The sequence below is a fragment of the Suricata suricatta genome, chromosome 12 (assembly GCF_006229205.1).
Source record: "Suricata suricatta isolate VVHF042 chromosome 12, meerkat_22Aug2017_6uvM2_HiC, whole genome shotgun sequence".
Lineage (NCBI taxonomy): Eukaryota > Metazoa > Chordata > Mammalia > Carnivora > Herpestidae > Suricata > Suricata suricatta.
Window position 1 is genome coordinate 80365934 of NC_043711.1, and position 13443 is coordinate 80379376.

Below are 13443 nucleotides of genomic sequence, written 5' to 3' on the forward strand. Positions count from 1 at the left end.
CCTTCCGTACCCACAGTTCCCTGGGCCCAGCGGAGGCTGACTTCTCGTTCAGCTTTCCCAGTGTGTGTGAAAACTGCTTTCATAAAATCCCCTGGTCTTTTTCACCTGGGCAGACCCTTGAAATGCTAAAATAGGAGGTCAAGGAACACAGAGAAATCCTTTTGCTCTCTTGCTCTCTCCCAGGCCTGCTTTTCAAGCCAAATGCAGCATCTCATTGTGAATGCCAAAGTGGATTAACTCTACCATTATTCGTCCTTATAATAATTAACTCATATTTTTGTCAACTCATGTTGTTACTCTTAACTCTACTTTTATTTTTGCATTCCTTCTATAAAGTCCAAATATTGTGATGTTATCATTTATCCCCATTCCACAGATGAGGAGCCACAGGAGGCTTACAGAGACTGAGTAATTTTTCCAGAGTTGGACAGAGCGGAAGGGATCAGAGCAGGACTGGAACCGTTTACAAGAGTCATTAATTTTCTTTTAATTTATTTTTGAGAGACAGAGAGAGACAGCATCAGCAGAGGAGGGTCAGAGAGAGAGGGAGATACAGAATCCGAAGACAGGCTCCAGGCTCTGAGCTAGCTGTCAGCACGGTGAGATCATGACCTGAGCCGAAGCCGGACGCTCAACCGACTGAGCCACCCAGGCGCCCCTACAACAGTCATTAAATACCCACTCTCCCTGGGCACCTCCACTCCCTCCACCAACCAACCCTCCATCCCTCCCATAATGGGACCTCGCCCACCCCCATATCCCCAGCATGCGGGTGGCAGGGCGGTAAGCAAATAAGAGGAGACAGCCAGCAGCAGGTGTTTATTGGAGAGCACGGGTCCCAGCCCCAGAACCAGCTACGCAGATTCAGTCTTAGAGGACAGAGGCCGGACTCCATAGGCGAGACAGCACAGGGAGGCATCTGGGCACATGTGCATGTAGGTTTCATACCTCGTACAGTAAGTTCGGCAGGCCCCTTGGCCTCTCCAGCACCTCTTGAATTCACTTCTCCCTATGCAGAGGAAGACCACAGGTCACAGAGCAGCCCATGGGCTGTAGGTGACACCACTGTTCACCGGTTTGACCATAGATCCAGGATTAGGCCACGGATGAGAGCACTGTCCACAAATGAGGCCGGAGGACCCAGGTTAGACCACAAGTCACCGATCAGCTCTCTGGTCACTGTGTTAGAAGGCTGGTCATACAACATCCCACAAGTCATAACTGAGGCCACAGAACATGGACTCTGACCACAGGTCACAGGTTGGATGAGAGGCAACTGACTAGACCACTCATCACAGATGAGACAGCTAGGGACGACTGAGCCCACAGTCAGGTTCGCCTACGAATCACAAGTTTGACCACCGGCTGCAAGTTCGAAATGAATTTCTTGTCCAGGTTCACCCACACCCCAGATACACTCTAAGTGCTTTTCATAACAACACTGTGCACTTATAGTTGGTCTTATTATGATGCTGCAATACAGGGTAAGGACACAAAGGCACAGAAGATGAACACCTTGCCCAAGATTTCAGAGTCATGAAGGAGCAGAGCCAAGGTTCAAGCCCACGTAGTCCTGAGGCTCTAGAGTCCATGACTGTAACCATAACATGAACTGCCTCACACGCATATGGATCTGTTTAATGCAGTGGAGGAATTTCTACCCATGGGCTATGGAAAAGGCAGGGCTTTGGAGGAATGGGGCCTGTACCCCCCTAAGGTCCTCTAGGAGGTCTCAGAGTCCTCATCTGTATAACTCCCTTTCAAGGGGGCGGTTATAGGGGACTTAATCGTTTTAGCACAGTACCTGGCACCTAGTAAATACTCAGTAAGCCGGGGGGAGGGGGGGGCGGGCGGCAACTGGGCGGCTCAGTCGGTTGAGTGTCCGACTTTGGCTCAGGTCATGATCTTGTGGTTCATAGGCTCGAGCCCTGTGTCAGGCTCTTTGCTGACAGCTAGCTCAGAGCCTGGAGCCTGTCTTCTGATTCTGTATCTCCCTCTCTCTCTGACCCTCCCCTGCTCACGCTTTCTCTCTCTGTCTCTCAAAAAAAAAAAAAAACATAATATATCAGCACCATGAAAGCAAGCACCTTTTCCCACTGTGATAAGTGCTGGGACACAGTAAATATTTTTCAAATAAATATTTGTTGAGTGAATCCCATTTTAAAGATTAGGATACTGAGGTGCAGACTGATTCAGGAAATTGCCCTAAGGTGCCCAGCAAGTCAGTTGTGGGGCCAGAACTCAATCACTGGTCTAGGTCTCCTTTGTCCTGCAGAACCTGGGAGGCTCTCCCTCAATTCTGCACGCACACACACACACACACACGCACGTGATATTACCTGGTGGCACGTGACCCAGGACCAGGAGAGCCACAATCAGCAGAAGCAGCTGTGTCATGGCCACGAAGCTTCTGGGGAGATGATACTGAGCCCAGCTGCCTGCGGCCCAGCCTTTATCCTGCAGGTCAAGGCCGGAGTGTGGGCAGCGGGAGACCTATGTGGGAGGCTGGGGCTCTGCGGTCCTGAGGATGTAGGACCTCAGCCAGCCATGCGGGGAACTGGTCAGCCGTACCCTCCAGAGGTTGCTGAGCTCTGAAGCTACAGACAGGATTTCCTGAATCGATGTCTGAGGTCAGAAACTAGACATCTTCCCCACCCGAGAGGGTGGGGGAATGGCTGGGCTTCAGAGAGACCTGGATCCATGCCAGGGTCTCTCTCCAATCGCTGTGATACCTTGGACAAATCATGCAACCTCTCTGAGCCTCAGGCTGTCATCAAGGAACTGATGATGCCCCCCCCCCCGCAAGGCTAAATACATGGACATATCCCTTCCTGATGCTGAGGAGATGGGGCCAGAACTCACCCACCCAGTCAAACAAGCATGTATTTAGACCATTTAGAAAATGGGAAGAGTAACAGTATTTACCTCCCAGAGACTAATGGCTGTCTAGCTCGTGTAGAGGATTAAACAAAATAGTACAGTGGTTCTCAAAGTGTGATACCCACACCAGCACACAGCAGCAATACCAGGGCTTGTGAGAAACACAAATCCTCCAGCTCTATCCAAACCTACTGAATCCAAGGCTCTGGGCGAGGGTCCCAGCAAGCTGTGGTTTAACAAGTTTCCAAATGATTCTACTGCACAGCTAAAATCTGAGGACCACTGAGACCATATGTGCAAATAGGTTAGAACAGTGTCCTACCCAGGCATCTGACTTGCTGCTTTAGAGATGAATAGGAGAAAGAGTACCCCAGGCAGAAGGAACAGAATGTACCTGAAGGAGTGGGGCATGGCCAGAGGGCATTCATTGGGAGGAGAGATTGGAAACCACTATGCAGAGGACCGGAGCCAGAGCACAATGGGCCTTGAATGGCAAGCTCAGGCTGTAAGTGTTGCATGACCTGTCCAGATACCACTTTTTTTAATGTTTTATTTATTTATTTTTGAGAGAGAGAGAGAGTGTGTGTGTGTGAGCAGGCGAGGGTCAGAGAGAGAGGGAGATACAGAATCTGAAGACAGTCTCCAGGCTCTGAGCTAGCTGTCAGCACAGAGCCCGACGCGGGGCTCGAACCCACGAACCCTGAGATCATGACCTTGAAGTCGGACGCTTAAACGACTTAGCCACCCAGGTGCCCCTCACTTTTTTTTAAATTTTTAACATTTATTTATTGTTGAGAAACAGAAAAAGACAGAGCATGAGCAGGGGAGGAGCAGAGAGAAGGGGAGACACAGAATCTGAAGAAGGCTCCAGGCTCTGAGCTGTCAGCACAGAGCCCAACTTGGGGCTCGAACTCACAAACCATGAGATCATGACCTGAGCTGAGGTCGAACACTTAACCAACCGAGCCCCCGGGTGCCCCAGTGCCCCTCACTTTTAAATAAAGACACTGAAGCCTGCAGAAGGGAGATGCCTTGCTCAAGGCTCTATAGCAGTTGAGCTGTGGAGCTGGGACTGGAAGCTAAGGCATCTCACTCCCAGACAGTGTGCGACATGACATCAGTCACAGCCCATCTTGTAGGTAGGAAAGGGACTCTCAGAAGGCCGGAGCACAGAAGGAGGCCAGACATGAGGGGGTTCAGCATCCGCCCAGAGCCCTGCGGGGCTGAGCTAATCTCCAGGCTGCTGTGGGAGTTGCTCTGAGCTGGACACCTGGATCCCCTCAGCCGTGACAATGAGCTCCACCCACAGGAACAGCCTGGTCTGCACAGCCCCACACACAAGCCTGCCCTCCCCAGTCCCTCGTGATCTCACAGAAAGCAACGTGCTCGAAGAGCCTGGACCCTAGCCCCCTGGATGGCCCAAATCACCAGTTCCCTACAACTGACTGCTCTACTCTACTCCCATCGAAATGTCTCTCTCCTTCAAGTCCCTAGGAAGATGTTTTCCCCTAAGCGATAGTGGCAAGAGAAAGGGACAGGGGGTTGAGAGGCAGAAACCTGAGTCCCAGGGCCAGGTACACTTCATTTTAACGTCCTATGAGTGTTGTATCAAGATTAAACGAGCTAATAATCTAGGCAAAGTGCTCAAATCAGACTGGCTCAGCAAATATTCATCAAAGAGGGGACAGCTGTTCTTCCAGGCACAGGACAGACTCCTGCCTAAAGAGCACTTAACCTAGGATTTGGTGATTTAATGAATGGGATGCCCAAATCAGATATCAGAAGTCTTCAGCACAGATTTCCTAGGCTCCTCCCTTCCCTGGAACCACCTCCCAAGATTCATTCACCATCTGGAGGGGAGTTTCTCAAAGTGTGGTCCATGAACCTTGCATGCAGATCACTTAGACACTTGTTTAAAATGCAGATTCCTGAACCCCTCTCCCAGAACTGCTGACTCGGCCTCTCTTGGAGGGTGGAGCCTGGGAATCAGCATTCGACTCAGTCCGAGGGTTAAGGTTGGGGCACCCGGTTGCTGGCGTGAATGCAGCAGAGAGGCTCCAGACCCCGGAATTCAGAAACCCCATCTTTGCTTTCTCGCGCCCCCCACCCGGACACTGCCACCACTGCCACCCCAGGCGAAGGGCTCGGGGAAGTGGGTCAGCTGGGCTCTGCGAAAAGTCGTTCTGCGACCGAGGCCTCGGGGCGGGGACCCCGGGTCTGCCCCCGATATGGGGCGGGGCGGGGCTGGACGGGGCGGGGTCTCGGCTCCTCCCCCGGCCCGGGCGGCGGGGCGGGACCGGCCCGAGGGGCTGCGCGCCGAGGCGGTGGTGCAGCCTGGAGCACCGGCAGCTGCGGCGGCCGGGACCCTGGACCCCCTCCCCAAGCGAGGTAAACGCCGGCGCAGCCCGCCGCCAACTTAGTCAAGTTGGAGCGGAGTTCGTCAGGCGCCTGCATGGGGGGCTCTGCGGCGCAGGCAGGGGCGAGGGAGGCCTCGAACCCGCATCCCGGGGTGGGGGTCCTCAGACCTGGGACCCAGAGGGTTGGATGGCCTCGGACAAGGAACCTTCCCGGGATCAACGGACTCACACCTTGGACCCTGGGCGGGGAAGGCCTGGACTCAAACCCCGGGAATGGCACATGAGCCCTGGGGCCCTGAAGGTCTCCTCCCCCGCCCCCTGCCAGGACCCTGTCCTGTCACCAAACCTGGGGCCCGGCTGTCTCGAAACCCCTGCCCCCCAACAGCCGCTGGAGCCTGTCGCGCCAGCATCTCCTGAATTTTTCAAGTAGGGGGCGGGCCGGACACGCCGTTCCCATGGCACCAGAGCTCTCGGGTTACAGCCCAGGGAACCCCCAGACTCCCATCGTCCTTCGGAATACCAACCCACCCCGTGCAGTCCTCAACCCTCAGCGAAACTGAACCCCCCAGGGGCCCTCAACCCTCCTCCGTCCCACCCTCACCCCAACCCCCATCTGAACGCTGGGGAAGAGAGCTGCGGGGTAGGGGAGGACGAGGGCAATTCAGGTGCCTTCCTGAATGCGGGTCCCGTGTTCCGAATGGGCGGGGCACGTCTGTGGGCCTGGGTGTGTTCTTGCTTGTATGGACATCCCACCTCCCTGCCGCCCCTTATCTGTCTCTGTCTGTGTGTCCTGGGGTGTTCGGTCATCCTTACGGCATAGGAAGTGACTTCTGGGTGTGCATGCGTGTGCTCACAGCCTGCACACTCATCCCTCCCAGCCTGACCCAGGCTTACTTTGACCCTGAAGCCAGGAAGCCCCAAGGAACTGAGGACCTCCTCCTGTTATTTGAACAAGAGAAGGTTTGGGACGAAGTCATCCCAGAAGCTCATTGGGACCCTGCAAAGGGGGCTTACAGTACCTGGCTCACTGCCCATTCCTGCTTCTTGCTCACAGAGGGAAGGAAGGAAGGAAGGAAAGAAGGAAGGAAGGAAGGAAGGAAAGGAGCGAGCAAAGCCCCTCCCACCTAAGGATGACACTAAACACCCAGCAAGAAGCAAAGATTCCCCTGCGTCGGCGAGCCAGCACTCCACTGCCTTTGTCCCCCCGGGGCCATCAACCTGGCCTCCTGTGTACAGCACCTTCCACAAAATCCCAGCATCCCCCACTGGGCCAGTCAGCCTCCCTCAATCCTCCCGCCCGGCAGCCTTCACCTGCCCCCAATGGTTGGTCCTCTGAATCCAGCGACTCTGAAGGCTCCTGGGAGGCCCTCTACAGCGTGGTACTGCTGGGCGATCCCGGCGTAGGGAAGACCAGCCTGGCCAGCGTCTTTGCAGGGAAGCAAGAGCGAGACCTCCATGAACAGCTGGGAGGTAGGGACCCTGTGGGCTGGGCTGGGAGGTGGCCCTAGGAGTAAAAGTCCCGTAGTCAGGGGCACAAGGCTGCCAAGAACAGTTGTGCAACTCACACACTGCTCAACTCTAAAGGGCATCATTCCCATAGACTCTGAAGTGAATGATGCCCCCCCCCCAGAGTTGTGCAGGGCCCAGCCCGCACAGTGCTCTAGAGGAGGAAAATTCATTGAACAGTGAGAATTTTGCCAGTTTCTCATGGATGATTAATTTCCATGTCATAAGGGAAGCAATTCTGAGCTCCATGAGTCTCAAATGGAAAGAAATAAGTAGGCTTCCACCCAGCTCAGAAACTCGGAGCCCCAACTTCCCCTGACTCTCAGATCCTCCTACCTTCAGAGCCCACCATGACCTGCAGCAAAATTAAGATCCCGCCCAAAATGGAGACTCCCCAGGTTCCTTTATTCTCAAGTGATGTGGTGAGCTGAAAGGATCGGGGGCCCCCAGGATGAGGCGGCCGGGGGGCCCAGGATGAGGGGAGACAGATACAGAACAGAGGAAATGAAGAGGGGTCCCTACAGGACGAGCTGAGAGTCCACAGGATGAGTGGAGAGGGAGGTTGGTTAAAAGCAAAGAGAAAGTGGGAACACTGTGGCCAAGCCCCTTCTCTAGCTTTGACTCCTCTGAGTGTGAGAATCCATATGACACATGGACATATGTGCACCTGGAGGTGTGACAGATAGGGAGATTGAGGCCCAAAGAGGATTCATATGACCTGCCTGATGCATACACTAAGCCAGAGACAGAGCAGGACTGGGAGAATTCCTAGCCAACTTTAATCCCACCATCCTGCACGCATCAACCAACCACACTAGCAAAAGCTTTCTCAGCACCTACTACGTGCCAGATATCTTGCTGGCAGCTGGGGAGACATGGGCTCCTCACGGAGTTTCTTGACCTGTCAGGAGAGACAGACATCAAGCAAGTGCCTCGAGCACTTCCGACACAAGTGGAGGGGGCGCTGTGATCAGAAAGGGGACTAGCAGGGCCACACCCACCCCAGGCCCGCCCCTCTTCCCTGAGATCTGGCTCTTCCCTTGGTTGCAGAAGATGTGTACGAGAGGACCCTCACGGTGGATGGAGAGGATACCACGCTGGTGGTCATGGACACCTGGGAGGCTGAGAAACGGGTATGGCACAGCAAGCAGGACTTGGGGGTGGGAGGTGGAGATGTGGAGCCTAGGAACCCTGTCCCCTCCTCAGACACTACACAGCAGGGACATGGCAGAGGCCATCTTCAGCAACTCCCAAAACCGACAGCTCCCAGGCAGCTTTGGAACCAAAGACTGAAAAATTTATGACCTGAGTCCTTCCTCACTCCATTGATGCTCTCTCCGGCCACCCCAGGATGTGCTTCTCCCCCTGCAAACCTCTACCTTGTCCTCAGCACCCTCATCCCACTCACCCCTACTCACATACACACACACACACACACACACACACACACACACACACACTGTGCAGAAGAAGGAACACTGCATTAAGCACCAGCATGCCTGAGGGTAAACCGCCCCCCCTTTCTCTGGCTTACCCCTTGTGTGGCTCTGTGCAATTGACTCACCGCCCACTCTGGGCTTCAGTTTTCTCAACTGATAAATGGGTTGATCGTTCCTGCCTTCCTTACCAGCTGGTTTTTTAAAGGTCTTATGCAATTTCACAGTGGTGAGTACAATGTGGAGTATGTGAAAATAGGTAGAGGGATGTAAATAATGATCATTCTTATTACTTGTAACTTGGGAGCCAGTAAAGAAAGAAACCGAAGAATGTCTTTCTCTACCCGCTTCCAGAGCAGAAACAAAGCAGCAGACAGGGATATGTCCTTATTATGCTTGTCTTACCTTGTTTGAGTTTTTTTTTCTTGCTATACAGATAACACATGCTTATTCTAGAAGTTTGAAGAAATACAACCAAGCAGAGAGAAGGATGTAAAAAGCACCTGGGAGCCTATCTCAGTAAGGGGTAGGCCCTGCCCCTAATATGCAGAGGCCCCGCCCATGGGTGGGGCTTAGGAGGGCACTGTTGGGTGATTGGCCAGAATGACTGACAGCCTCAGCGATAGGTGGAAAAGGATGGGGAGGAAGGAGCTAAGTGGCCAATTCCTTTCTGGCAGTATAAAAGGACACCGTCCAAAGGAGCGTGTGGATGATGATAAGGATGATGGTCTTCCTCACAGCAACTGGCATTTATGCAGCTGGGTGGAAGCCTACTCTTTTCCCAAATGTCAGCCCCTGTGCTAAACTCTGGATATATATTATGACATTCAGCCCGAATGAAATCTGTAGGTGAGCATTCTGATTCCCATTCTACTGATGAAGAAACCAAAGCTCAGAGGGATTCAGTAATGAGTCCAAAGTTGTCAGAGAGCAAGTGGTATTCAAATCCAGATCTATAAGACTCTGAGCCTGTTTTTTTTTTAAGTCTTTTTTTTTTTTTTTGAGAGAGAGAGAGAGAGAGAAAGAGCAGGGGAAGAGTGAAGAGGGAGAAAGAGAGAATCCCAAGCAGGCTCCATACTGTAGAGCCCAATGTGGGGCTCAAACTCACAAACTGTGAGATCATGACCTGAGCCAAAATCAAGATTCAGCCGCTTAACCAACTGAGCCACCCCGGTGCCCTCCAAGTCCAGTACTCTTATGCACGAGGACTGTCCCTCTCTATCCCCACTGGGAACACCACCTTCTGAGCCTTCAGCTGGGGTTTCACCCCTTCACTCATTCATTTAAAAAACACTAGCTGGGTATGTATCATGGGCCAGGACACTGAAGACCCAGCAGTGAATAAGACAGATGTGTCCCCTGGCCTTATGGAGCTCACAGATTGGGGCACGGAGGAAGGGGGAGGAGGGCTACTTTTGAATGCAGGTGAAAATCCTGTGAGGCAGAGTCCAGTGAATTAAGAAAAGTGATCAGCCTGGCAGTCCCACTGGGGAAACTGGGGAGAAAGAGTACTGGAACCGGAATTCTGTGCCCAGCTGGCTGTATGGTCTTGAGAATGTTTTCTCTTCTCCTCTGGCCCTTGGTTTTCCCACAAGTAAAATGGGGAAGCCGAACCAGTTTCCCTGGTTGGTGATGGTGGAGGGTGGAGGCAATTTCCAAAGAGGGTCCACACAGTAGCAGTGTCGTTAGATCAAGTAGTTATTTACTTATTTATTTGAGAGAGAGAGAGAGAAAAAAAAAAGGAGAGAATCTTAAGCAGGCTCCTTGCTGTCAGTCTAGCAAGACAGAGCCCTCCTCAGAAACCAGACACAAGAACTGAACCCTCCTTGGCAGGAAGAGAAACCAAACAAATCTTTGTCTCCAGTGTCCAGAGCCCGGAAGGAATCCATAAGTGAGAAAGTACAGCGCGCTGGTGTCACTAGCCTGACTTTTCATAGAGAAACGGAGGCTCAGAGAGATTGGTGGTTTACTCACGTAGATGCCACGGGGAATAATGGCGGAACTTGTTCCTCGAACTTGTCCAGATGATCTGACTCGGCCCCAGTCCGCCCATCAGACCATCCCAGCCCATCCCAGCCCCACCGTTCTCCGCCACGCCCCGTTGGCTCAGAGGTAGGTACCGCTTGAGGACAGGCCTGGGGTCCCTCTGTTGCAGGATGAAAGCTGGCGCCAGGACTCCCGCCTGCAGGTGGGCAGCGCCTATGTCATCGTGTACTCCATCGCAGACAGAGGAAGCTTCGAGAGCGCCTCCGAGCTCCGCATTCAGCTGCGGCGCACGCATCAGGCCAACCACGTGCCCATCATCCTGGTGGGCAACAAGGCCGACCTGGCCCGCTGCCGGGAAGTCTCCGTGGAAGGTGAGGCGTCTACTCCCTCCTCCTCTGGCTTCCTCTGGCTCCTCCCCCTCTTGCCTAAGCCTGAAAGCCAGGAACTGTTCTCGAGTCCTCTCTCACTTCCAGAAACCAGGCCCCCAAAACCCATGAGGCCCACCTCCTTTAACCCCACGTTCCCTCGCCCCTATGCCCACCACCTCTGTCCCGTCCTGGCATCTCTACCTTGGCCTGGGCCAGCCCTCCTACTTCTCACTCCCCGTCCAATCGGTCCTCCTCGCCAGCTGCCAGAGTTCTCCAAATCCAGATCTGACCTTGTCACTACTTTGCTCTAAACGCCCCCCTCTAGCTCCCCCGTGCCCTTAATCAGAGACACTTTATCCACCGGACGTGATAGGTCCGGTGCCTACAAGCTTTCCAGGGGCTCATATCTGAGACCTGAAAAAATTATTAGCTCCAAAATAAATACACTGAGAAATCAGTAAATCAAAATTTCACAAAACTTTAATCACCTCCAAACCATAATCTTGTGACAGCCAACAGCTGCAAACCAAAACGTGTAGTTATATATAAATTGTATTTAAAGTGGGCTGGGGACATAATTTCAATACATTTGATAACATGTGGGACCCATACAGATCTCAAAATGGCCCTCCTCCCAGAAGGGCAAAATCTAAAAAATATGGAAACTGAGAGCCAGAGGGGGTAAGCCAGTTCCACAGGGTCATTAGCCAATGGGGCCTAGAACCCAGGTCCTTGTCTCTCAGCCCCGTGGCTTCCTGGAGATGGAAGACCATATGCTTGGCGAGCAAACATCCCCAAGTTCCGCAGCATAATCCCCAGGAGATTCTGTTAAAATGCCGTCCCAGACCGCAGCCCAGACCTACCAAATCAGATTCTCTGCGGGTGGTTTTAGGAATCTGCATTTTAGCAAGCTCCCCCAGAGAACTCTGACGCACACCTTAGACCCCTTACCTGGCATTCAAGGCCCTTCCCAGCCTCGCTTTGCTCCCAGTATCAGTCACTAGTCTGTGCCTTGACTCCCCAGAACGGTGTCGGAATCTCCCGACACCCAACACAAGATAGGGCACCAGGAAAAAAGTGGTTCAGCTTGAGACTCAACACGCCTCTTCCCACCTTTATGTCCCCCTCCACCCGGCCCGTCTGACCCCGCCCCTCAGAGGGCCGTGCCTGCGCGGTGGTGTTCGACTGCAAGTTCATCGAGACGTCGGCCACGCTGCAGCACAACGTGGCCGAGCTCTTCGAGGGCGTGGTGCGCCAACTGCGCTTGCGCCGCCGGGACAGCTCGGCCCCAGAGCCTCCATCACCCAGGCGGCGCGCCAGCCTCGGTCAGCGGGCTCGTCGCTTCCTGGCACGGCTGACGGCCCGCAGCGCCCGCCGCCGGGCACTCAAGGCCCGCTCCAAGTCTTGCCACAACCTGGCGGTGCTCTGAGGCCACCCGACCTCCTGGGGGTGGCGGAACACGGGGCTGCATTCTGAGCTCCACCGGTGCCACCGAGGGTCCTCGACGCAGTTGCCTGGACTGGTCACAGTAGGTTGCACCTGCCTGCTGCCCCGAGGGCTGGAGCATCTCCCTCCCTCTCCGCCCCAGGAAGGAGGGGCGGACAGACTATGGGGCCGAAGCCCCAAGCTGGGCACAGAGTAGGGTTTTTTTTACGCGGTGCGTGTCTTTTTGTAGAAATCTTCCTTGTCCCTTGGCTCTGGCCAACTCCCCACAATAAACCAGACCAGAAGGATGTCCTGTCTGAGTGCCTTGACCTCTTCTTTTGGAATCTTCCAGGCATCTCCACCTCCTACCCTCCCATCTACACTGGCCGCAGACTGGGTTAACCTGATGACTTGGGTCAAGGTCGGTTAGTAAAATCAGTTGTGTGTTCAAACCCTTCTCCCCTTCTCCCAACCGCTGGGCATGGTCCCTGTGCGGCACATACCCCCGCCCCCACCCTTCTCATCACTGAGAGAGACAGACCCAGTGGAGCATAGAAAACCCCAATTCAATGTACTGACCTCCTGTTTTCTCATTAACCCATTTTTTAGATTATAGATTCATAAAAGCTCATCTGGAAGGAATCTCAGCAATTCATCCTCACAATATCATAGCTACTATTTGTTAGGTGCCGTGTTCTAAGCTGTCACAACTGGTAATTGATCTCCACAAACCCTGTTTGCTAATTAGAAAAATAGAGGTGCGGGATGGTGAAGGTTCATGCTCAAGGTCACATAGCCACTATAAGTGAAGTTGTCAAAATTCCAACCCAGGCTTGTCAGGCAAAAGTCTGTGCCCTTACCTACAGTCCTCTTGGAGAATGTGACCGAAAGCTATGGAGTTCCAGGGAACGGACTTTCAAACACAAGTCTGCATACAATTTAAAGTCGTGGGGGGTGCTTACCTCCACTAATCCCCAGGATTTGTTCAACTCGTTTGTTTTTCTGAATGTGGAAAACGAAGCCCAGAGAGGGGAAGTGAGCATCCCAGCATCACCGAGCTGGGGAGGGTGAGGACTAGACCCCAGGGCGCAGCCTCCTCTCATGTCTGTGCAGGAAGTAGGAGGTGGTGAGGCATCCAGCCTGGCTAGGGCTGGACCTTAGGGGTCAGGTCAGGAGTTTCCAGCTTAAGGGGAAAGGGGTGTCACTACTTTGAGAGGAGAACAAGATGCAAATGGTTTGGACCATCACGTCCCCAATGGCTGACACCCTTGCCCCCAGCCAGCTGCCTGCCCAGATGCTTCAGTCACCAGGAACGCGGTGCCAAAGAAGACTGGCGCTTTGGCAGATGAGCCCACATCCTCTGTCTTCAAGCCCCCATCAGTGCCCTGCTGGCACTTATTTCCCCATCCTCACTCCCAATCGGGTGAGGGAGGAGGGGAGGGTCTTCCCCATCCCAAGCTGTCTTGGCCTGGCCTGTGGTCGTGG

The 13443-nt window shown here is 53.7% G+C and overlaps 2 protein-coding genes across 2 annotated transcripts; one reads left to right on the forward strand and one right to left on the reverse strand.

Moving 5' to 3' along the window:
- Nucleotides 1-804: 804 nt before the first annotated feature.
- Nucleotides 805-2546, reverse strand: DEFB124 (defensin beta 124). Its single transcript, XM_029919017.1, has 2 exons — nucleotides 2340-2546; nucleotides 805-1009 (listed from the first exon to the last, which is right to left on the reverse strand). The coding sequence occupies exons 1-2, from the start codon at nucleotides 2395-2397 to the stop codon at nucleotides 855-857; spliced, it is 213 nt and encodes a 70-aa protein (XP_029774877.1). The 5' UTR covers nucleotides 2398-2546; the 3' UTR covers nucleotides 805-854.
- Nucleotides 2547-5187: 2641 nt separating this feature from the next.
- On the forward strand, nucleotides 5188-12266 carry REM1 (RRAD and GEM like GTPase 1). Its single transcript, XM_029917370.1, has 5 exons — nucleotides 5188-5268; nucleotides 6292-6707; nucleotides 7794-7876; nucleotides 10335-10536; nucleotides 11691-12266. The coding sequence occupies exons 2-5, from the start codon at nucleotides 6368-6370 to the stop codon at nucleotides 11960-11962; spliced, it is 897 nt and encodes a 298-aa protein (XP_029773230.1). The 5' UTR covers nucleotides 5188-5268; nucleotides 6292-6367; the 3' UTR covers nucleotides 11963-12266.
- Nucleotides 12267-13443: the final 1177 nt, after the last annotated feature.